Source organism: Mchenga conophoros, linkage group LG12, assembly GCF_057382185.1.
Source record: "Mchenga conophoros isolate Kocher_MC1m ecotype Shallow Benthic linkage group LG12, M_conophoros_male_GT1.1, whole genome shotgun sequence".
NCBI classification, from domain to species: Eukaryota; Metazoa; Chordata; class Actinopteri; order Cichliformes; family Cichlidae; genus Mchenga; species Mchenga conophoros.
The window spans coordinates 38,413,803-38,436,717 of NC_140537.1; the positions used below are offsets into that span (position 1 = coordinate 38,413,803).

General features: G+C 49.3%; 1 protein-coding gene across 4 annotated transcripts; it reads left to right on the forward strand.

Moving 5' to 3' along the window:
* The first annotated feature begins 107 nt into the window (after window positions 1-107).
* On the forward strand, window positions 108-22,573 carry adam9a (ADAM metallopeptidase domain 9a). 4 transcript variants are annotated; one of them, XM_085295702.1, is made up of 25 exons: window positions 108-518; window positions 6,265-6,365; window positions 8,645-8,703; window positions 9,098-9,176; window positions 10,474-10,550; window positions 10,969-11,167; window positions 11,366-11,431; window positions 11,506-11,577; window positions 13,421-13,590; window positions 13,693-13,774; window positions 13,991-14,124; window positions 14,211-14,382; window positions 14,814-14,906; window positions 14,995-15,099; window positions 15,212-15,302; window positions 15,393-15,498; window positions 15,850-16,033; window positions 16,114-16,194; window positions 16,277-16,382; window positions 16,464-16,611; window positions 16,745-16,847; window positions 17,116-17,175; window positions 17,519-17,548; window positions 17,786-17,844; window positions 19,983-22,573. In XM_085295702.1, exons 1-25 carry the CDS (start codon window positions 434-436, stop codon window positions 20,050-20,052), a joined length of 2,532 nt encoding a protein of 843 aa, XP_085151828.1. In that variant the 5' UTR covers window positions 108-433; the 3' UTR covers window positions 20,053-22,573. The 4 variants fall into 4 exon arrangements, with proteins under 4 accessions (XP_085151828.1, XP_085151829.1, XP_085151830.1 ...); XM_085295703.1 differs by lacking the exon at window positions 17,519-17,548; XM_085295704.1 differs by lacking the exon at window positions 17,116-17,175.
* Window positions 22,574-22,915: the final 342 nt, after the last annotated feature.

Here is a 22,915-nt window from a genome sequence, read left to right on the forward strand (position 1 = left end):
TGGAACATTATTAAGACGGACTTGATTTTAATTTTATGATTTTAGTTTTGCTCCTCTTGAGATGATTGGTCTTGATGCTATTATTTTGAAGAACCGCACAGGAAGCTGCGGCTGTTTCCGCCAGCTTGCTTCAGCTTCAGTCGAGTTTCCAAGGAGAGAAATATCAGACGCGCTTCAGCTCGGACGGGACTTCTCAGAGCAAACACCCTCACACACTCGGGGCTGACCTTTGACCTCTGGGACATTTTGGGGTCCGGGCGGGAAGCTCGCGGACGGTGTAGACCCGGAACAGGCTGCCATGGCCCGGCCGAGGAAGAAAAGCTGCTCTGGGTGCTGAACATGAAGCTCCGCGGGGGGAGACAGAGAGAGCGCAGACTGCAGTAACACACGGAGGGAGAGGAGGCACTTTAATTCAGGAGAGAAGAAGAGGAGGATGAAGATGGGAGGGATAGTGGAGCTGCTGGGCATCAGCTGGCTCCTCTTCCTCCTGCTGTTCATCGGAAACGGCCACTGCAGAGGTGAGAGGGGTGAGGAAGAGCACGCTGAGTGGGAGGTTTATCGGGCCCTGTGAGGGACACTGACCCGGGGCATCACGGGAGGTGTAGTCCACCCTCAGCTGCTCTGACGGTCACTGCGAACAAATATCTGAAATGTTTCTATAAATGTGTCCAAGTTTAATCTTCATCGGAGTGAGAGGACGGTTACACCGACTCTGGCTCCTGCCTCCCTCTGTGAGCACGCAGGTGTGCACAGGTAGGAGTTTACGCAGCACGCTGAGGTTCCATCTGATCTAGTTAGCTCTAAGGTTTCATGTTAAATGTGGCCAGAGTTTCACAAAGTGACGGGCGCGTGTGCAAAAGTAAGGTAAAGCACTGGGTCGGGCCCCTCTGCGGCTTCCTAAAGTCAGCCAATCAGACGAAAGAGAATGGGGGCGGGGCTTAGACGGGAAATAAGGATGACCGAGGCCCGAGCCTCTCCTCTGATGCAGCGCTCCTCTGTAATCCTCCAGCTGTTTAAAGCCAGTTAGTTTAACTGTTGCTCAGGTGTCCAAGTACCCGAGAGCGGTGTGGTGAAGCTGAGGCTCAGGACTTTTGCACAGAGCGATCCAAACCAGCAGCAGATCATATAGGCTACGTTCACTCTGCAGGTCTTAATGCTCAAATCCGATTGTTTTGTCTGCTCGTTCACACTACAAATAAAATGCGACAGCAAACGCTCAAAGCGGCCGCATGCGCAAAAGAAGACGTCACACACAGCGCGCTGTTTAGACCCAGAACAAACAGTCTTTACGTTTCCCAATTTTGCTTTAAGTTATAAAGTTATTTTGTTATTTACATAACAAAATAACTTCTGTCAGAAGTTTATACAGAACAAATGAAATGTTCACGTTTCTCCAACATTGTCTTCCCAGCAGTTGTACTGGACGGACAGGAAGCGTTCGCGATGTCTTCTCCGGCGCTGATAATCGGCGTCTGTCTTGTGTCAGGGACGTAAAAGACGGATTTAATGCGACGTGACCGTCAAACAGCAGTCGCTTTCTAAAACATCAGATATGTGTCGGATTCAGGACCACATACGGAAGTGACCCAGGTCGGATTTGTGCCGTTCACACTGTCACACCGTGATCGGATATGAGTCGCAGAGGGTTGAAAAAGTCGGATTTCATGCGCTTTCACCTGCAGTGTGAACGTAGCCTTAGTGACCTGGACCTGCTGATGGATCCTCTCAGAGCTTCTCTGAGCTGAACTTAGGTCTGAGGGGGAAAGTGGAGCGTGAGCACTCAGGCCGGAGCAGATTTTACTCCTGCTCCGGCCTGGGAAAGGAAGCTGGGATCTCCCAGGAGGAAGTGGTGCTTACTTTACTGAGCGGTGGGTTTCAGTTTTCAGGCGTGCTTTCGTCAGAGCTGCCTTTTCTTTCTGGAAACTTTATTGAAACAGTTGTGAGAACAGCCACACTGAGCTATCAGGTGACCAAACCGCGTGGTTCCTTCCTGTTCAGCGCCTGGTTCTGGTTCCAGCTGAGCGGAGCTGAATAACTAGCGTGCTGAGACCAGTGCAGCGTTTCCATCCTCAGCCTGAAAGTGCCGTTTTTCTTCATCATAGTCATATCTACCAATCTGCAGGCGGATCGTTTCCATTTGTTCCCGTATTTGTGAGTCTTTCTTAGACCATCGTTAATGTTCACACACGCTAACTTATTGAAAACCCCTGGGAGCTGACAGATCTAGGAAACAGGAAGACGGGAAACTCTTCTTTGCTCGGTTTGAGGTTTCTGCACATGAATCTGATATTAATCAGTTGTGATTTCCTGTTCTGCGATGTGGTTTTAGAGCAAGTCAGGCGGTCATGCCACAGTGCAGAGGTTTGTGTGAGAGCAGAAACCCTCTTTAACCATCAAAGGAAAGCTTTAACAGCTCCTGTTTGGATGTCTGATGTCACTATGACAGTTTTATGCATAGAGTACATTTGATTACATTAATATTGAATATGCTAAACGCTGAGGACACAAACATAAAAACCTGTGTGGGCTTACGCTGAAAGCTGCAAATAAAACTTGACAGAGAGGAAACGGTGTGCAGCTGAGAGCCGTGATGAGGTCAGAGAGGCGAACCAACAGGATTCTAACGGTGATTCTGTCTTAAACTGGGAGCCAATGGCGTTCAGTCCCAGGGCCACGTGGTCACATGTCTGTGGTCACGTCCTGCAAACGGAACGTTACAATACTCTAACTGAAAGCATGGACCAGTGTCTCTGAGTCAGTTTGGAGTAGAAACTGTGAACACAGGCTACACACAGGAAGTGACACATACAGCTGTGTATCGCCTGCATAGAACAGTAACCTTATACAGGGGAACACCAAGGCGTTCCCAGGCCGGCCGAGAGATATAATCTCTCCAGCGTGTCCTGGGTCTGCCCCGGGGCCTCCTCCCGGTGGGACATGCCTGGAACACCTCACCCAGGAGGCGCCCAGGAGGCATCCTTGTCAGATGCCCGAACCACCTCAGCTGGCTCCTTTCGATGTGGAGCAGCAGCTGCTCTACTCTGAGCCCCTCCCGGATGGCCGAACTTCTCACCCTATCTCTAAGGGAGAGGCCAGCCACCCTTCGGAGGAAGCTCATTTCTGCCGCTTGTATCCGCGATCTCGTTCTTTCGGTACTACCCACAGCTCGTGGCCATAGGTGGGGGTAGGGACGTAGATCGACCGGTAAATTGAGAGCTTCGCTTTTACACTCAGCTCCCTCTTCACCAGTCTCCCTTGGAATGCTGTTGAAGCTCTGCCGGAGGTGTGCGTTGAAGATCTTGCAGCCTGGGGCCTCTGCTAGACGTTCCCAGCGCACCCTCACTACGCGTTTAGGTGCACCGGGTCTATCCAGCGTCCTCCCCCGCCACCTGATCCAACTCACCACCAGGTGGTGATCAGTTGACAGCTCAGCCCCTCTCTTTACCCGAGTGTCCAGAACATATGGTTGCAGGTCTGGTGATACGATTACAAAATCGACCTGTGTCCTGGTGTCACGTGCACTTATGGACACTCTTATGTTCGAACAAGGTGTTCGTTATGGCCAAACTGTGGTTAGCACAGAAGTCCAATAACAGAACACCGCTCAGGTTCAGATCAGGGAGGCCGTTCCTCCCAATCACGCCCCTCCAGGTCTCGCTGTCATTAACCACGTGAGCATTGAAGTCTCCCAGGTGGAGACAACAGAGTCTCCACTTCCATGTCTCCTCTTTGGGCCCGGACACCAGACGCTCGCCCTCGGGCACCCTCCCCGGGCCTGGCTCCAGGCCGGGGCCCCGGTAACCCTATCCCGGGCAGGGTAAACTGTTCCCTCGATGTTGTCTTCATAAGGGTCTTCTGAAGCGCTCTTTGTCTGGTCCCTCACCCAGGACCAATTTCCCTGGGACACACACACAACTCCACCACAATAAGGTAGCGATTCACGGAGAGGGGAAAGAAAAATCAGATAAAAAATGAAACCAGTCCTTTCTGTGAGAAGTTTCCACTGAGTCGTCCAGTCTGAATGAATCACACACTTACACACTCACACACACACACGCACTCACACACACTCACAGTTTCCCTGAATCATGACTCATGGTGTTTTTCTTGGACCTACAGACCGTAATCACAATGAAAGCAGCTTCAGGGTCTGATAATGTGAACCTGCAGTTTTCTCAGCGCCCAGCAGAGGGCGAGTCATTTGGCAGTACATCAGAGAGGGTGCGGCCATCTTTTAAATACAGTCTGATCGGGGTGGCGAGGCTCCTCCTCCTGCGTGGCTGATCGCAGCTTCTCCTGTGTTTAAATCTGTTTCTTGGGGTTTATCGTGTTTCTACTCAAGTCTTCATTTAGTTTTTACTGTATTTTATTCTCAGAGCTTTTTGCTCGTCCCCGTGTTCCTCATGGTTCCACCTGATTTAGCTTTTTTAAAATCTGTGGTTGAGATTATCTTTGGAGTCGCTTTTCCAGGGTTTTCCTTCTGGGCTCCCTTTGGCAGGGATGAGCAGCAGCTCTTGACATGACGAGAAACAAGCCAGCAGGAAGCAGTGAGAGTGCTTCCTGTTTGGAGGCTTCCTGCCCAGCTTCAGGACGGCGAGGTCGTTAACGTCGGACTGCAGGTGTTACCGTGGCTACAGATTAATGCACACACACACACACTCGTGTTGGACACCATGCTGTCAGTTGTAAGCAGATGGCGAGAAATGAAGAACACTGTGTGTGAGTGAGTGAGTGAGCGTGCGAGCGTGCTTGTTTGTTTGTTTGTTTGTTTGTTTGTTTGATTGATTGACAGGCCACCACTTGGGATTTTTTTCTCCCGAGGAACAAAATACAGTTCAGAGCTTCCTTTGAAATGTGTGATTTGAGCTGCAGTGTGACACTGATACCTGTGTGTGGATCAGCTGCTTTGTTACCAACAGGAGCTGCTGAGGACGCTTTCAGCTGCTGTAGAGGAAACAGTGGAGCTGTTGTAGCAGCGCCGTAAGGAGCTTAAAGCTCTGCGGCTGGATTTATTTTCTTTCACTGAGCTCATTTCCAAACAGGCCGTCATGATGCTCTGAGCATGTTTGCTTTACTTTATCAGCTCAAAGAAGGAAAACAGAAGACGGGTGAGGCCGAATGTCAGCAGCAGACCTCACAGGCCGGGGTGGCGGGTTCAAAAGTCCCGCCTCCCATCGAGGAGGAAATCCGGAGAGAGAATGTGGTGCGATGGTGTGCAGGGACGGCTGGAATGAGGATTCACTGATGCTCCTCAGACTGCAGTGTGTGGAAACACACCCGGCTGAGCTTAAACCAGGAAAACACAACCGCACGCAGGAAGTAGAGCAGGACCAGAGACATAAAGATGAGCTTCATGTGCGTAAAATCCAGGTTCTGGATCGTGTCTGTGGATCACGTGTGACACCGACACAGACGTAACTGTGAAGCTTTAAAAACATTTCTAGCGCCATCGTCTGTCAGCACAGGACGTGATGTCACCTGGTTGGTTGTGGCTAACAGACTCACATTAGCTTATGTTGGCTAACTAGTGACATCATCGATAGCGCAGAGGAAAGTGAGGACAGAAACTAAACGTCAGTGTGAGGTAGGGCTGGGACGGCGCGTCGACGTAATTACGTCAACACGTAAAATACGCAAAAAACGTGTCGATGCGTCGTCACTTTCAAAACGGACATGGCGGCAGCGAGTAGCGGCAACATGAATGAGGCAGCCGCAGTCGACTTCAATCACTCCACCCGAACACGCAGTTCTACAGTATGGGCATGTTTTTATTAAAAGGTGTCCAGATGAAGAAATTTGTGTTTTTCATTGAGATACATAAATTAGTAAATGTGAAGTTGATACACAAATAATGGGGAGAGAATCGAATCAAAATGAATCGTCGAATCATCGATTAGGAAAATAATCGTTTTGCCCTGGTGTGAGGATCACCGTCGCGCTGCAGCGATGAGTTCATGTTAAACATGGACCGTCCACTGTGCGTGTCCTTAACAGGAAGTGGCTGTTGGCTGTGTGGTCAGCGGCACTCAAACAGGAAAATCCAGCTGTTAGCCGTGATGTTCGGGTTTGTAAAGCACTTCATGAACGAGTCCTGAGTCAGGTGACAGGCCTCCTCTCAGCTGATGCGATGTTTTGTGCAGTAAAATCTTCGCGTTCCCGACACGTGCACACCAAATGATGTGTTCAGTTCTGAGGCTGTGGCAAAGGATTTGAACTTGTTTACAGAGCAAACTGAACTGATTCGTTTCCCGTCTCCTCCTGCAGACTCTCACCAGACCGAGCACCTGTCCTCCTATCAGCTGACTGTCCCTCGACCAATCGGAGGCAGGCTGAGGAGGGACGTGAATGGAAGACTGCCCAATCAGGTCTGGAGGTTTTTATTTCTAGTTCATTTCCACTTACCTGTTTCCAGATCACACAGAGAAGTTCACGTAAGACGATGATGAGAGCACACAGGAAGCAGCGCTGCTAGCTCCGGGTCAGAACCAGCCATGGAATCGTAGGCGGGCAGACTCCATCTTTGCTGGTCCATCACACGAAGAAGCTCAGATTATTGTGACCCCAGTCTGCGTCAGGCGAGCTGCTGACTCCAAACTGATGGATCGTGTTGTTTGACTGATGTGACTGTGCACACAGATTTTAAACATTAGCTTTAAACCGTGTTTGGCTCGCCACGAACACAACGTCCATGAAGCAGCACGCCTGCAGGCTTCGTTTAAACACGCTCGCTGCGCCCGCGCTGCTGTCCCTCCCTGCATGCTGCAACATGCTCACACACACACGTACGCACACACACACACACACACAGACACACACGATGACACACTCTGCTGGCATGTGCAGTCTGCGCAGAGATAACACCCCTGTGAAAGTGTTGTGGAGACATGAGTGTGTTTGCAGTCTGCAGATGTGTGTGTGTGTGTGTGTGTGTGTGTGTCTGTGTGTGTGTGTGTGTGTGTGTGTGTGTGTCTGTGTGTGTGTGTGTCTGTGTGTGTCTGTGTCTGTGTGTGTGTGTGTGTCTGTGTGTGTCTGTGTCTGTGTGTGTGTGTGTGTGTGTGTCTGTGTGTGTGTGTGTGTGTGTGTGTGTGTGTGTGTGTCTGTGTGTGTGTGTGTGTGTGTGTGTGTGTCTGTGTGTGTCTGTGTCTGTGTGTGTGTGTGTGTGTCTGTGTGTGTCTGTGTCTGTGTGTGTGTGTGTGTGTGTGTGTGTCTGTGTGTGTGTGTCTGTGTGTGTGTGTGTGTGTGTGTGTGTCTGTGTGTGTGTGTGTCTGTGTGTGTGTGTGTGTGTCTGTGTGTGTGTGGGTGTGTCGCTGCTCGCAGAGACTCGTGGCTAACGCGTCGCTGTGCTCGGCGCCGATTATCCTCCAGCTGTGTCACAAACAGCTGATCATTCCCAGGATCGTGTGATGTGAGCGTGCTCGCATCACCACGTTTTTCCACGTTTTACTGTGTGAAACTGTTGAACGTGAACTTTCTTTGAAACTCGTCAGCATCGCCCACTTCCTGTGGAAACAGCTGACGGGGGAAGAGCTCACCTGTGGAGCCACGTCGGACAAAAACAGGGCGCCACAGTGATGACCTCACTGCTCTCGGCGCCGATGGCTTCCTCGGGGTTCGTGGCCCACAGAGGAGCTGAGAACGGATACCCGCTGCCTGCACAGGTACATACACCTGGTGATGTCATCAGATACCTGGCTCCACAAACGTTACAAAAACGAGGTCAGCTGACTCTGCGAGGCGCCACGGGAACGCTGACCGAGCCAGAACCAGCAGCAGCTCTGCTTAATGAGTTTGAGCTTGAACCGTTTCCATGACGATGCCAAGGTATGTTTACAGATTTACCCGACCTCTGACCCCTGCTGTGTTAGAGGACGGATGAGCTGCTGCTGGCAGCTGGACGATGGAGACCACCGCTGACTTCCTGTCCACACCAGCTGTCTGTGTGCGCTAATTATAGTTCTGCTGTCACACACAGACAGACACACACACACACACAGAGCCAGGTGAGTCAGAGGCTCAGGTGACCTGCTCGGCGAGCAGTGGGATGCGTGATGGAGGCGATGGCGTGCTGTCAGTGCAGATGTTTGGCAGCTCGTGCTCGAGCTGGCAGAGTTAGTTGTGTCAGCAGGGCGACTCAAGTCGACGAAGTCTTTGTTCACAGCAGATGGAGTGCGTCTTTAACACAGGCTGTTTTAGCCGTTTGTGCTAAAACGAGGTGAAAATGAAACCTGGAGGAGCTCCGTTTTCATCCCTCGATCCGAAATAACCCACAACACGGAGCAGGAAGTGGAGCCCGCAAACATCACGGGTACAAAGGTAACCGCTACTGGGAGCGACTGTATGTCTGCCACATATCGGACGCTAGTGTCAGCGTGTTTGTGCTGTTAGTTAGCGCCGTTAGCTAACATGCTCCTCGTGAGGATCGAAGCGCTAATCCCGGCGCTCATGTACCAAACCAGCTTTGAAGGACGCGTCGCTCTCTGAGCGCCGTGGCTGTGAATCCAACATGGCGACAGGACGGCAGGGAATGAGACCTCTTGGTGTTCTGCTTTCTGATTGGCTGCTCTCCACCTGCAGTCACTCACACATGCTCAATGTTTTATTCTACAAGCTGTCACACTTCAAAGTTACCTTTTTGTGTGTGCAGGTGTCCTACATCATCAGCGTGGATGGAAGCGATCGCGTCGTCCATCTGGAGAGAAACGAGTAAGTCCTGATGAGGGGCGGTGACATGTTCACGATCGTACGATCGCTGAGATCGAAGCTTGTCAGAGCGCGCTCGCCAACAGACGGCTGACATGTTTTTACTTCATGGTCACAAAATCACATTTCAAAGTCTGTGACAGGCGATCCAGGATGTCCTGGTGTGTGATTCTAACTTTTTATGGAAACGCCAGCTGATGAAAACACGACGTGAACCAAACAGCTTCACAGCTGTTAATAAAAACATCACTGTTTCTGTTTTTAATACCTGACTGAGCTGCAGCGGGAGTGAGGCAGGTGAAGGTGTTTCCTGTGCAGGTGTGACGTGTCAGACTCACACCTGCAGTCGGGGGTTCGGGGTTAAAGTGAAGTTGGTCACATGACTGTCCTGTTTCAGGCTGCTGCTGCCTGCAGACTTCACCGTGTTCTCCTACAGTCCCAACGGATCCCTGGTCACATCCACGCCACCTGTCCAGGTAACGCCCCGCCTACCTGTCTGTCTGTTGTATATGAGCCTCACCGGTCCTGTCAGCCAGTCGCATCGCTCAGACTCACCTGCTTTACAAACGCCCCGCCCTTTTCCTTCCTTTATGGTCATTGCGGCGTTGATGCCACTGAGAACAAAGCGCACGCGCTCTGTTTCTCTGCAGACTTCATTAAAGCAAGGTTTTCCCAGAGAGAGGTGCATGCTGGGAGTTGAGCTTCCTGTCAGCTGACGTGGGTTGTCTGATGTTTGAATGATAAATGGACGGTGGCAGTCTTTGTTTGGAGATGGTTACCATGGCGAGGGTCAGGGTTCGATCCTGTGACTAGCTGTCACTTCCTGTCAGTGTACAGAAACACGCTGACTCCTGTTTCCTGTATTTAAACTTGAGTCAGCTTGTTCAGGCAGAGCGTGATGGGCGGGTGGAGTGCTCTCAGCTCGCTGCTCGCTGCGCCCACAGAGGGGAGGAGACAGAGCGAGAGCAGCAGACCGCTGAGATACGAAACTAAGACGCCGCTGACTATCCGTGTCTAATCGTTCACTGCAGGGAACTTCACAAAGTGCATTCTGGGTAAAGTTTGAGCCTCATGTGCCACAGGCGTCTTCGTTCAAGGATGGAGACCTATGTGTCATCAGGTCGATCAGATCAGGTGACGTGCTGATAGGTGGAGCCTGAGATCCCCGTCCTGTGAGTCAGTGCAGACAGGATGGGTTCAGACCCACGGGCCACGGCTTGACCACCGCTACTCCATGAGGACAAACAAGAGGAAGTGAGAAAATGATGAGCTGGTGTTCCTCAAAGTCTCTCTCCCACACACACACACACACACACACACACACACACACACACACACACACACACACACACACACACACACACAAGCCCGTTCAGCTATCTCAGTGAGGACCTTCATTGACATAATGCTTTCCCTAACCATTACAGATGAACGCCTGACCCTAAACCTGACCATAACCACATTTTGAGCCTCAAAAAGGCTTCAAACTTGTGAGACCGGTGTGTGTGTGTGTGTGTCCTCACAAGTATAGTAGAATGCAGATTTTGGTCCTCACAAAGATAGCTAGACAGGAACACAGACACACGCACACACAGACAGGAAGTGTGTGAGCTCCAGTGGAACTGATACAGCAAGAATCGCGGCAGTGATGTCACTGAAACTCCGTCTAGTTATGAACATGTGATTCAGTCACAGCAGTGTGTGTGGATAGGAGGCGTGGTGGCGCCCCCCACTGGTGTGTGTGGGTGCTGCAGTCAGCTGTCTGTGTTTCAGGACCACTGTCACTATCGCGGCTTCGTCCAGGGCGTGGAGGGCTCATCCGTCGCCATGAGCATCTGCAACGGCCTCAGGTAATACACACATGCACACACGGGTCCATCAAACATGGCGAGGATTAAGGCGAGTCTGAAACAGTCGCCGCGTTTGTTCAGTATCAGAAAGTACTTTTAGCGAGCGAGGTCGTTGTGGGGGAACGAGTGTGGAGGATTTAACGAACACGTCATTTACTGCAGCACAACAAGTCTGACACTCAGTGTGTGTGCGTGTGTGTGTGTGTGTGTGTGTGTGTCTGTGTGTGTGTCTGTGCGTGCGTGCGTGTGTGTCTGTGTGTGTGTCTGTGCGTGCGTGTGTGTGTCTGTGTGTGTGTGTGTGTGTGTCTGTGTGTCTGTGTGTGTGTGTGTCTGTGTGTGTGTGTGCGTGTGTGTGCGTGTGTGTGCGTGTGTGTGTGTGTGTGTGTGTGTGTGTGTGTCTGTGTGTGTGTGTTTTCAGAGGAGTGATGCACCTCAGTGTTGGCAGCTATGGGATTGAGCCGCTAGACTCCGCCACCGACCAGCACCTGGTGTATCGCCTGCAGGATGTGACATCACAGCCCCGAGGGTGCCAAGCGCCGCACTACGAGCACGGCCCCAACTCTACAGAGCGTGCTCAGGCCAGCTGGGAGGAGATCCCTCACGGGCAGCACAGACGGGTGCGTTTTCCCTCACGCACACGGCGCACGCTGACTTCCTGTACCCTGAACTTTGACCTGTTCCAGCTCTGGAGTCATGCCATCATTGCTTTACAGTTTATGTTGACTTTACATTGACGTCTCGAGCAGCGATGATGGCGCTTCAGCAGCGTGAGCGCCGCCGTGCGCTCTCAGAGAGTAACCGTGTTTCTGTTCCAGGTGAGGAGAGCCGTCCTCCACAAGACGCACTACGTGGAGCTGCTGCTGGTGGTCGACAACGAGAGGGTGAGAGCACGACACCGGGTGGAGGTGGACTGCTGCGGCGGGCGGCGTGTAACCGTGTGCTTCTCTCTCCCCAGTTTAACTTCATGAGCAGGAACGCGACGGCAGTGAGGGAGGAGATGGTTCTGCTCGCCAACCTCGTGGACAGCGTGAGTGTCACATGTTTCCTCCACGGCTGAGTTAGCTTTGTGTCACACGGCAACAGGAAGTGACTTTCCTTTCAGCCCGTTTGCTCTTGTGTGGTTAAAAGTAGGAATAAATCAACAAATGTCTTAAAACCCTTTGATGTCCTCACCAAGGAAAAAGCAATGGACATTTTTTTGTTTGCATTTCTTATTGATTTGGGGGTAATAACCACAATCAATAGTTTAGTTTTTAAAATATTGATCTCTACCAAACAGTTGAGATGCCACTTAATGATAAGAGTATGAAATGTCATGCAAACACAAGTACATTAGATAATACAGCTGAAAAAAGTCAAAGGGCCAAATTCTGATTATATTAATGGAAACTATGCAGGGCATTGGATGGTAGCATTCAGTGAACATTGCTGTTTTCATTCCATCAAAGGAAAGCATTACATCAAACAACAAAATACATGTGCTGCATCCAGGCCACTTCTGACTGAATGCTACTGTGCAAAATAAAAACAGTGCCAATCAGCACATCTGCTTGTGGTTTTGGTCGTTGGGGTCTTAGGGTGTAGCTTTGATTCTGTGGTCTTGGAGAGCTGGATCAGGGTTGACCAGCTCGAGATGCTGGCTTGTTAACTTGTAACTTATAACTTGTCTTATACAGGTGTAATAGCATACCAGAAAGTTTAATTCCTCCCATATGCTAATTATACACAGGGATGGTGATCTTTGCGTTGGACTCTTTGCTCCACCGTTTGACCGATGAAAGAAGCACAAACCCACAGGCCTTGTTTAGGAGGTTGACACATTTGTTGTCAAATCATTTCATTGCAATCAGACCTTCATCAGACCTGTAATCACAGGCTGCATGGCCCCTCTTCATCAGGTCTTTGTCTGCCATCAGTTTGGTCATACAGTACCAATGCACCTGACACCAGAGGAGGTGTGCAAGTTCTGGACCAAGCAGAAACCTGTGAAGAACCGAGGTTCTTTTATAGGTTTGCAAAGTGTTGTTTACAGCTTTGGCCCCTTAGAGGGAGCTTCTGTTGCTTTCACTCAGGGGAGCATTGAAGAATGTAGATCCTCCTCACACAGCAGCAAGTCGTGGATGATGCCAGATGAACAATTTAAAGCCCCACTCATCTGGTTTGTTGGAAATATACTGGTGAGGAGTGCCAGCTCTTGTGGCTCCATATGAAAGCATGACCTCAAACACGCTGTGGTTGAAGGTGGATGGCATCATGAGTGTCATGCCACAGGACCATGTGATTTTTAGCCATATAATTGTTTAGCGTCCATATAGCACAAATTATAATTTTGAAAACTTACTAATATTAATTTACCAGCTACGGTAATTTGGTTAAAAGCTAATCAGTTGTGATATTCTTGATTTTTACAACATTTACTAATATTAACTCAGAAAGTTACAAAACTGACTTACTGAGGAAATTCTTTCAGCATATTCTTGCTGTGCTAACACTTAATGTGATTTATCAACACTGTCATATATCAAAAAATTATATCTTCCTGCCTTAGTTTGATCAAAAACACTCAAAATATGTTGGACGGTTTTTTGCTTCTGACTTCCTGTTTGGGAGAGGTTTAAGAAGAGCCCACAGTTTCCACTCACAGCGCCTCCTGGTGGCTTTTTTTGGCGTTACAGATGAAAAACCAATTGGTAGAAAAGACTCAACAAGGCAGGTCAACGTCAGTGAAAGCCTCAGTTAGGGCCTGAAAATGTGCTCTACCAAAGGTTGACCGGAACGCTAAAGGGTTAAAATGAATAAAAGCATAAATAAGAGGAGTGTGCGTGTGTGCGTGCGTGCGTGCGTGCGTGTGTGTGTGTGTGTGTGTGCAGATCTACATGCAGCTGAATATCCGGGTGGTTCTGGTTGGTTTGGAGATCTGGACTCAGCAGAACCAGATCAGCACCGACGGAGCGGCTGGAGAAGTCCTGAATCGCTTCACCCAGTGGAGGGAGAAGGAGCTGGTTCCTCGCCGCCGCCATGACTCAGCACAGCTCATCCTGTCAGTACACACACACACGCTGTTGCTGTTTTGTTTGTTACTGCATGTGATTGTATCGTGTATCAGGTGATGATGATGGTGATGATGATGGTGTCTGTGCAGGAGGAAGAATTTCGGACAGACGGCCGGGATGGCGTTCGTCTCCACTGTCTGCTCCAGGAGTCACGGAGGCGGGATCAACGCGGTACGCCACCATGCGTGCAGACTAAATACATTCAGTTTTATGAAACACACCAAAAACATTGAAATGATTGTTTCTGTGGCGTCGATTTCACTGAATCGCACGTCTGGGAAAAAGAGAAATAAAAGATCTGGATCCTAATGACAGCTTTAGAAGGAACTCCATCTCCCAGGGTGCATTTCAGTGAGACGTGACTGAACTGTGCTCTGTGTCCTTCAGTTCAACAACAACCTCGTGGTCTCGTTCGCCTCCATCGTGGCTCACGAGCTCGGCCACAACCTCGGCATGAACCACGACGACGGCCGACAGTGCACGTGTCCCACCGGCGCCTGCATCATGAACTCTGGAGCCACGTAAGACGCACACGGCGAGCTACGCCGCACGCTCACACGTGCCCGCACACACTCACACTCACTCCTAACGCGTCTCCTCTCTGCAGAGGGTCAAAGAACTTCAGCAGCTGTAGCGCCGATGACTTTGAGAAGATGATCCTGCTGACGGGGGGGGCGTGCCTGCTGAACGTCCCGCGGCCCGACGAGGCCTACAGCGCCCCCTACTGTGGAAACAGGCTGGTGGACTTCGGGGAGGAGTGCGACTGTGGCTCAGAGAAGGTGTGATGTGTAGAGGATGAGTTAGACATGCCTTACATTCGATTTGACCCACTTTGATACGACGTGTGCCGAAACAGCGGCGACGCTCCTGGCAGTCAGGGCCCGCCCAGATTCAGTGATTTATTACACAACTCGAGCTACTCGTCAGCGGGAAGTCCAACATCTACGCCGTCCACGTGTTCCACAGCTGTGCGGTGGACCAGGTGGCTCCCGGGCCTTATGTTTGACATCCCTGTTTTATATTAACGTGTCACTGTTGTTGAGTTTTCCTGCACACAGAAAATGAAGACAAAAAAGTTTCGCTTTGTGGGTCATTTTCACGTCTTTGTGCGATTTTCTAACGTTTAAAATGATTTTACGCCAGAGACAGAAACTTCCTGTTTAAACCCGGTCACGTGATCGACCACGTGTGTGTCTGTGTGTGTGTGCAGGAGTGTGAGGAGGACCCCTGCTGTGAGTATCGGACCTGTAAGCTGAAGTCTGGAGCTCAGTGTGCGTACGGCGAGTGCTGCTCCAACTGTCAGGTAAACACAGCGAGCCTCGTGACACACACACACACACACACACTGTGCGTGCGTGTTGGGCTCTGTAACTGTGTGCTTGTGCGTTCAGTTCCTGCCGGGGGGAACCGTGTGTCGCGCCAGCACAGATGAGTGTGACCTGCCTGAGTTCTGTAACGGCTCCTCGTCCTTGTGTCAGAGCGACGTCTTCATCCAGGTGAGGTCCGCTGCATTTACCTGAGCAGGTGAGCTGCTGGCTGAGCTGTACTTCATCACATCTGTGTGTGTGTGTGTGTGTGTGTGTGTGTGTGTGTGTGTGTGTGTTTCAGAACGGGCAGTCCTGCAGGAACCAGGAGGCCTACTGTTACAACGGGAAGTGTCAGCACTACGACAGCCAGTGTCAGGCCATCTTTGGAGACAGTACGTACCTCTGTACGACTTCATCTTCTCTCCTCTCCCTCATTACTCAGCAGCTGACCCCCCCTTCTTGCCCCTCCTCCTCCTCCTCAGAGGCGAAGGCGGCTCCTGAGCTCTGCTTCAAAGAAGTCAACAGCAAAGGAGATCGCTTCGGCAACTGTGGCTACCTCAACAACGGCTTCAAGAAGTGCGAGAGCAGGTAACACACACACACACACACACTTCCTTAGGGTCCGTCCCAGTGTGAGGAGCTGAGACTGATGATGTCACAAAGTTCAAGTCCCACGCAAGTTAAACGCACCTCCAGCTTTGACCTGATGGTGGCGCTGTGTGATGTGTGCACTCCAAACCGTCACTACACCTGTGTCGCTACCAAACCGGGAAAACCTGAACAAACTCCATCTCCCAGGGTGCATTTCAAAGCCCCGCCCACATGACTGTGCTGTGTTCAGGCGTCTTTCCCACAGTCCGTCTTCGAGCCTCCTCCTGAATCCTCCGATTCTTGTCGAAGTCGCCGCTTCCGTTTTCCTCATCGTGTTTGTTGCCATAGAAACGCCATGTGTGGGAAACTGCAGTGCTCCAACGTTCAGGCGAAGACGGTGTTTGGCATCGAGCCGTCGATCATCAGCACGCCAATCGCCGGAGGGAAATGCTACGGCGTGGACTTCATGCTGGGGTCGGACGTCCCCGACCCCGGGATGGTGAACGAAGGGACCAAGTGTGGAGAGAACAAGGTGAGGAGGAGGGAGGAGGGAAGGGGATGAGGAGTGAACAATGAGGTGTTAAAGCTCGTTTCTTCTTCTGCGGCGCTCAGGTGTGTGTGAACTTTGAGTGCCGCAGCGCCGACGTCCTGAGCTACGATTGCGATGTGCACACCAAATGTCACGGACACGGGGTGAGTCGCCTGCCTGTGCTCCTGCCTACCTGTCTGTCAGGTGAGTCACATGACTCAGGTGTCACCTGTCTGTGTGTCGCAGGTGTGCAACAGCAACAGGAACTGCCACTGCGACTATGGCTGGGCTCCGCCTTCCTGCGAGTTATCGGGTTACGGTGGAAGCGTTGACAGCGGACCCACGTGGAACGGTATGTCACCTGGAGAACTCTGACTTACCTGAGGGCAGGCGTCCCGTGTTAACGCGCCTCCTGTGTGTGCCCCTCCCCCAGATAAGGACACGTCTCTCAGGGACGGCCTGCTTGTCCTCTTCTTCTTCGTCCTCCCGCTGCTCGCTCTCGGCGTCTTCGTTTTCCTGCGCAGGAACGAGCTGCTGCGGCGACTCGGGCTGAGCCGCAGGAAGAGGTCTCAGGGATATGAGTGAGTGCATGCACACACGCCGCCACGGCCGCAGGAACCACGTGTTCTCTGTGCTGCGTTTAGGGACACTGAATATAATTGTAAACCATTAGCTGCACGTGTGGCGCTGCTCTCACGCTCATGTCTCCCTCAGGGCTGACGGCATGGCTTCAGCCAATCACAGCAGGAGACCGCCTCCCAGAGCGCAACCTCCATCTGTTGCCCGGGGTAACGCCAATAACATCGTCAGAGACGGGGTAAGTTTAGGGTTCACATGAGAGTTTACGTTTTCCCTCGTTTTACACACACCTGCCTCACCTGTCCGTCCAGGTGTGTGATGATGTTTGTAGCATCAGCAGTCGCTCCTGCAGCTTTACCCGGTTTGTTCTGTGTGAGCAGTGAGCGTTACAGAGTGGGCGTGTCTACAGAAGGTTAAAATTAAAAATCTTCAGGTGGACACGCCCACACGGCCTCCTGCTGCTGCTGCTGATGATGATGATGATGATGATGTTACTAATGACACAGATCTGCTGTGACCCTGCTGATCAGGAGGCTGAGAATGGAGACGGTGATGATGCTCTCCCGGTAAGCCTCAGTGTAGAAGCTGAAGTTAGATGTAGTGATGAGCACACCTCAGCACGAGAGCACCAAACACAGTTATTGATCACTGTGTCGTTAGATGACCTCACAGACTGGACGATCAGCTGATCGCTTACAATCAGTGACAGACTGTACTAACCAACCGAGCAGCTGATCTGCATCGACCAGCATCTAACTGGAACTGAAGCGGCTGTCTGCACGGGTTATTGATGAGCTGATTAAGCTGTGTGATTAATCACTTTAGTGTGTGTGTGTGTGTGTGTGTGTGTGTGTGTGTGTTGATGGACTGCATGAGCTCTAACACGCTCTGCTCTCTCTCCATGTGAAGCACCACGCTCAGCTGCTGCCACCACAAGAGGTAAACCCTGCTTACTTCTCATTACCGCTCTAACTACTGCTGCTGATGTAGTGTTAGCTTAGTGCTGCGTGTCTGCAGGTTAATCATCACAGCAGGAAACTAGAAAGCAGCTTTCACTAACCCAATGACATCAGGTAAACTGGGAGAGTCAGACAGGCCAGGTAGATCGGTGTGAGGGTTTGAATGGGACAATGACTCGCAGGTTTACCCAGGTGTACTTCCTCTGTGTGTGTTCAGGTGGTGGAAACCAGCCGGACGGCTCCTTCCCATGCTCTGAAGCCGCCACCGCCTCCTCTGTAAGAAGTCGCGCACCACCACATGCACCGAAACACAAACCGAAAACAATCTGAGCACAAAAACTGTCAGTCAAACCTGAAATGTGGAAACTTCACTTTCAAACTAAAAGTTGTATCTTTTTAAACATTTGACGCTACAGCGTATGTTTCCAAAAAATACAACTTTTTGCATTAGCTTCTAAATGATTTGATCTAACTTGATGTTAACTAGTTATAGAAGCTAGCCTTAAGCTAATGGTTCTTAGAAGCTAAATTTAAGCTACTCAGCCTTAGATGCTAACTTGAACTGGACAATTGGACTTAACAGTTAATGGAAGTCAAAGCTGTACCTGTGGCTAATGCCAAATCGACTGTATTTAAAAATAATTTTAAGCCAACTGTGAGCTTGCTGGTTACTAAAATGCAATTTAATTTTAAGCTAAATTGTCTTCTAGTCTTCTAGATTTAATAAACTTAAAAGCTGCATTTAAGCTAAGTGGATGTAAATATGAGCCAGATCAGGGCTCTAGGCTAACTTTTTGCCATGCGTGCACCGGTGCGCCTAACTCAAATTTTTCAACCACATCGCTTAACACCGCAGTTTTACATGTGCACTTTTTTTGAGGGGGGGGAAGTTGCAGTCCATACAGACAATATTCATTTCTAAAGTATTAACTATCAATCTTGTGCTTAAAGTGCGTTGGCACTCTTTGTCAATATTGTAGAAAATGTTAAACATCCTCTCGGCTCCTCTGACGACCTGTTTGCTGCTGAAAGGCCGGGGGCAGAGGGGACACTCGGGCATTTATCGCAGCATATAATGTGTTTTCTGGACACACTGCTGCTTTTTCAGCATTCAGAGGTTGATGGCACCGTGTCAGAGCTGGCTATGAATTTCAGACGGATCAGGCCTTAACTTAACAAAAAAGTTATCAATCGTTCTTTTCATCTTTTCTTATCACCCTCAGCTGCATCCACTCTGTCAGGCCTAGGCTGCTCACTAGGGCTGGGTACCATCACTGATTTCTGTAATCCTGGGAAACTGTTCTTGAAGTACAGAGAGAGAGAGCTGTGCATGAAGTGTGATTTTTATCGTGGTGGAAGCAAAACTGATAAAAGAGGGAATTCATGACGACATTGATCAAATGTGAAGCGCAGTTTGCTGCTTCTTTTGCTGCTGGCTCGGTGGATTTTGGTTGGAGAGACAAAACCTGCAGCTCAGAATCAGCGCAAAAAGACGTAAACGCAGCGCGGAGCCGACGCATCAGAATCGCTGAGCTCCGACGGCGTGTCCGTCTACGGGCCGTCAGGTGAGAAAGCCGACAAGACAAAGCTGATCCTGATGCGTCGGGTCTGTGTTTACGTCTTTGTGTGGAGTCCGTGTACCTGCTCTTGAAATAGTTTTGTGAGCTTTAATCTGAGAATCTGGCGTTTCTGGCAAAACACAGTTATATTTAAAAGTCTATTCAGGATTTAATGAATCGATATCGCTTTATTCAAACTACTCACCTCCCACTTCCACCTGCACTTTCAACTGGACCACGGCCAATCAGAGAGGTCCCGCCCCTGACTATCTCTGATTGGTTTAGTCCACGATACGGGCAAAATGTGTGTCTGTTGTTGACCACAGGGAAGGTTGCAGAGATTTTTTTTTTTTTGTTACCCGAACACAATTTGGTGGCACCGGTGCGACCAAATTTTTTTTTAGTCGCACCACTGAAACATTTGGTCGCACTGAGCCCTGAGCCAGAGGAAGACATTTTGTTCACCCAGTAGCAAACTGACTTAATTCATATATTAACGTTAAAGCTAACTGGACTCAAGAGTAAAGAATTTAAAACTAACTACACACAGACAGTAGCATTAATTTAACTCGACAAAGAAAGAAACTAGCTAATGTTAAGCTAATCCTAAACTGGATACAGCAGCTTACTCCTAATAGGGCAACACTAGATGGCCATAGATGGATAACATTTATAAGCTAGTCTTTAGAGTGGCTAGGTGCAAAGTGAACCCAGAAGCTAACTGCTGGTGTAGCTGTGTCTCTGCAGCAGTTTGAACTGTGGCGGAGTGATACATCATCTCAAACAGAGCGTGCACGCTGTGGTGTTAGTGGCCAGTCACAATGTAAACTCTTTTTCTTCTTCTTTCTTGCACAGAAAACCGAAACCTTCTGCTGCGTCTCAACCTCTGGTGCCTCAAAGACCTGCACCCGCGCCTCCTGTTTAACCAATCAGGGGTCTTCTAACGACACCTGGATGACCCCCCCCCCCCCCCCCCCCCCCCCCCCCCTTCTACTTATCTTCAAACCCTTCCCAGCGAACTCAGAGCTAGTTCCTTAGCAACAGCCAGGAACAATTCTGTAGCCACGATAACCAGCCGGCCAGACTGCACGGCCATCGCAGTGAAATGGATCCAGGTGGACCGGACAAGAAACTTTGCAGAACCTCCAGGAACCCAGCAGGTCCAAGCTGGAGCCGCTGCTGTTCTCTAACCTAACCAGGCAATCGGATTGTCCTGAAAGCACGAGTTCTTCTGATTGGTTGGTTTTACGAAGCCTGCTTAAGTATTTTTAAACTTTCTGATTTAGTCATGTGACCTTTCAAACAAAGTATAGCAAGTATAGCAGGCCATGTGGGCCTCTCTCTCTGATTGGCTGGTTTGTAGTTGTGGGTGGAGCATGTATCTGAGCACTGGTTTGTTTCTATCGTCTGGCTCGCCCTGCGTTCGCTCCCTCGCTCTTCACAGAACTGTAAATCTACGATATGCAAACAGCGTCTGAGCGCGTAGCTCCTCTGGTCTCAGTTCGTCATGCAGCATGGCGCCGTCTCTGCAGGGAACGAACGCTCACTAGGCGAGGCTGCTCTGTATGCCTCTACTGTCCAGGTATTTCCACCAGTTAAAATATGAGTCTGAGCTTGCAAAGCATTCTGGGAACCGTAGGCAGTCACATTTGGTACAAGCAAAGTGGATTAATCTGTCAGAATTGAAACTAAATGAGATGAGTTCAGACCTGCACTGAGAACATGTTCACTACAAGTCTGGGATCAAACTGAACAGCAGTACCTACCAGCTCCTCCCAACATCGTTCATTTCTTTCTTTCAAAGACTTTAGAAAACACACTCATTCCTGATTATTGTTACCAGTGTGACTGACTCAGTGGAGCTTTTTTTAAATCTGTCGCTCTTCTGTTAAGGTTGAAGCTTTTTGTAGATCCACATGTTTCTTCTGGGGGGACACAGACCCCGTTTCACCAGTGTTTTAAAAATGAATTATGTCCAGTGGAAGCAGAACTTGAGCAGAAACATGAACTTGGGTGTAGCCTGCTGAGCATTCACAGAATGTGTGACGGCGTCTGAAGGTGGAACAAAGTCCTTGAAATTCTTGGCAATAATGTCCCGAGAGCGTCCACGCTTCCTGTCCCGGGCGAGCAGCGATCACGCTGAACTCTTCCCACATTCAGGGCGTCTGATTCAAACCAGGGATTTTTACACCACCGGTGAACCAAATGCTTGCGTTCTGCAGCTGACGAGCCTGGATGCACTGTGCTGTGTAACCACGTTGGTATTTTTAAATGCCTTTTTTCACTTACTTTGCTCTTTTGAGGGTTTTTGCACAGAAACTGAGGACTCCGCTGAGGATGTTGATGTGTTGCTCACAGGGCTATCTTAGTGCCATTTGACTGTTCATGCCAAAAAAATAAACCGTAGTCTGTGCTGAGCTCCTGAGTGAAGACAGTCGGACGCAGTTATTTAAAGAGCTGAGAGCAGCTGAAGCTTCAGGTTACAGGCAGCTGCTGACTGCAGCGTTTAAAGGGGATCCGTTCTTATCGTTTCCACCTCTGCACTTTGTCAGAGTAGCTTTTCATGATTCACAACTTAAATTAATCCAATTTCTGTAATGCAATCAAAGCTTCACCTCACAAAGCTTAAAGTTAGCTTAGAGGCATCTCCACGGTGCAGTTAGCTTCAGGTGCAGAGTCAGTTTGGAGTTTGTGGGATGACTTCGCTCATAATTTAGCAAAGTCTCTGCTCCTGTTAGCTAGCTGCCTTAAAGTTAGCTGATGTGAAAGGTTTGTGGTGTATATGCGTTTGGAAGTTTGGCCATGTTAAATATGAATATTACAAAATTGTAAAATCAAAACTCTTGGTGCTCAGCAGCCATCTTGGTAATTTAAAGTGTTTATTTCTCCAGGTTAAGCTGACTTTAAGACCCTAATTTCATGAAATTGGGTGAATACATGTACTTTTACCAAAAACCCCAAACAGGTAAAAGGTCTCAGCACAGCTGGTGGTCCAGGTGGAAAAAGCTTTAAGTGTTATTTTGGGTCAGCACAGGCCAACGTGAAGCGGTCCCCTTTAAAGCCAATCAGACATCCTCAGTGGGGTTACATTCATACTGAACCTGTGTAAAAGATTTCATTTTCTCTTATTATGAATGATTTAATCATTTCTTTTTGCTTTTCACCTGTAATCTGTGGTCATTTGAACATTTAATTATTAACGTTGCTGCGTGGCGTGGAAGCCTCCGCGCTGACTGATGATTTTTATGATTCGATGGATGATCTCTCACCTGTTGGACAGGTTCAGGTTGTTACAGCCAGTGGAGCTCAAACTTGTGCTGCTTGCTGTGAAAACCAAACCTGGAAGAATAAAGGTCCTTCAGCTGAACATGATAATTTAATAAACTCTGTTCATACAGACTGTGATTTGTTTGCTTTCAGACTTAATAAAGGTGCACAGAAAATAGTTTGTCAGCATTCAGGTTCCTGTTTGTGGCGACATCCATTTAATATACAGAAAAGCACTCACAGGCTGACTGCAGTCATTGTCACACTTTCAATTTGAAAAAATCTTTTTGAAATTCAAAGTTGTTTTAGAATTGTACAGGTTTTTTAAAAATATATTTAGGACCAAAAGGGTTTTTTAATGTCCTGATACAATAACTGTATTTTTAAATAGTTTTGTGGAGTTGGGGCATTAAAATAAAATCAAGCCGTACTTTTTTTCTATTTTTTAAACTGTTATTTTAGACTTAAGTTGTTATTTTTACTGAAATATTTAAAAAAAAAAAATTAAAATACTGTTGAAT

What these genes read in the sequence shown, in the direction of transcription:
- adam9a (XM_085295702.1), top strand. Translation starts at nt 434, where the DNA reads ATGAAGATGGGAGGGATAGTGGAGCTGCTGGGCATCAGCTGGCTCCTC. An exon ending in TTCAAGAAGTGCGAGAGCAG is followed by an intron (nt 15,499 to 15,849) that starts GTAACACACACA and finishes TTGTTGCCATAG; the next exon opens with AAACGCCATGTGTGGGAAAC. An exon ending in CCAAGTGTGGAGAGAACAAG is followed by an intron (nt 16,034 to 16,113) that starts GTGAGGAGGAGG and finishes TGCGGCGCTCAG; the next exon opens with GTGTGTGTGAACTTTGAGTG.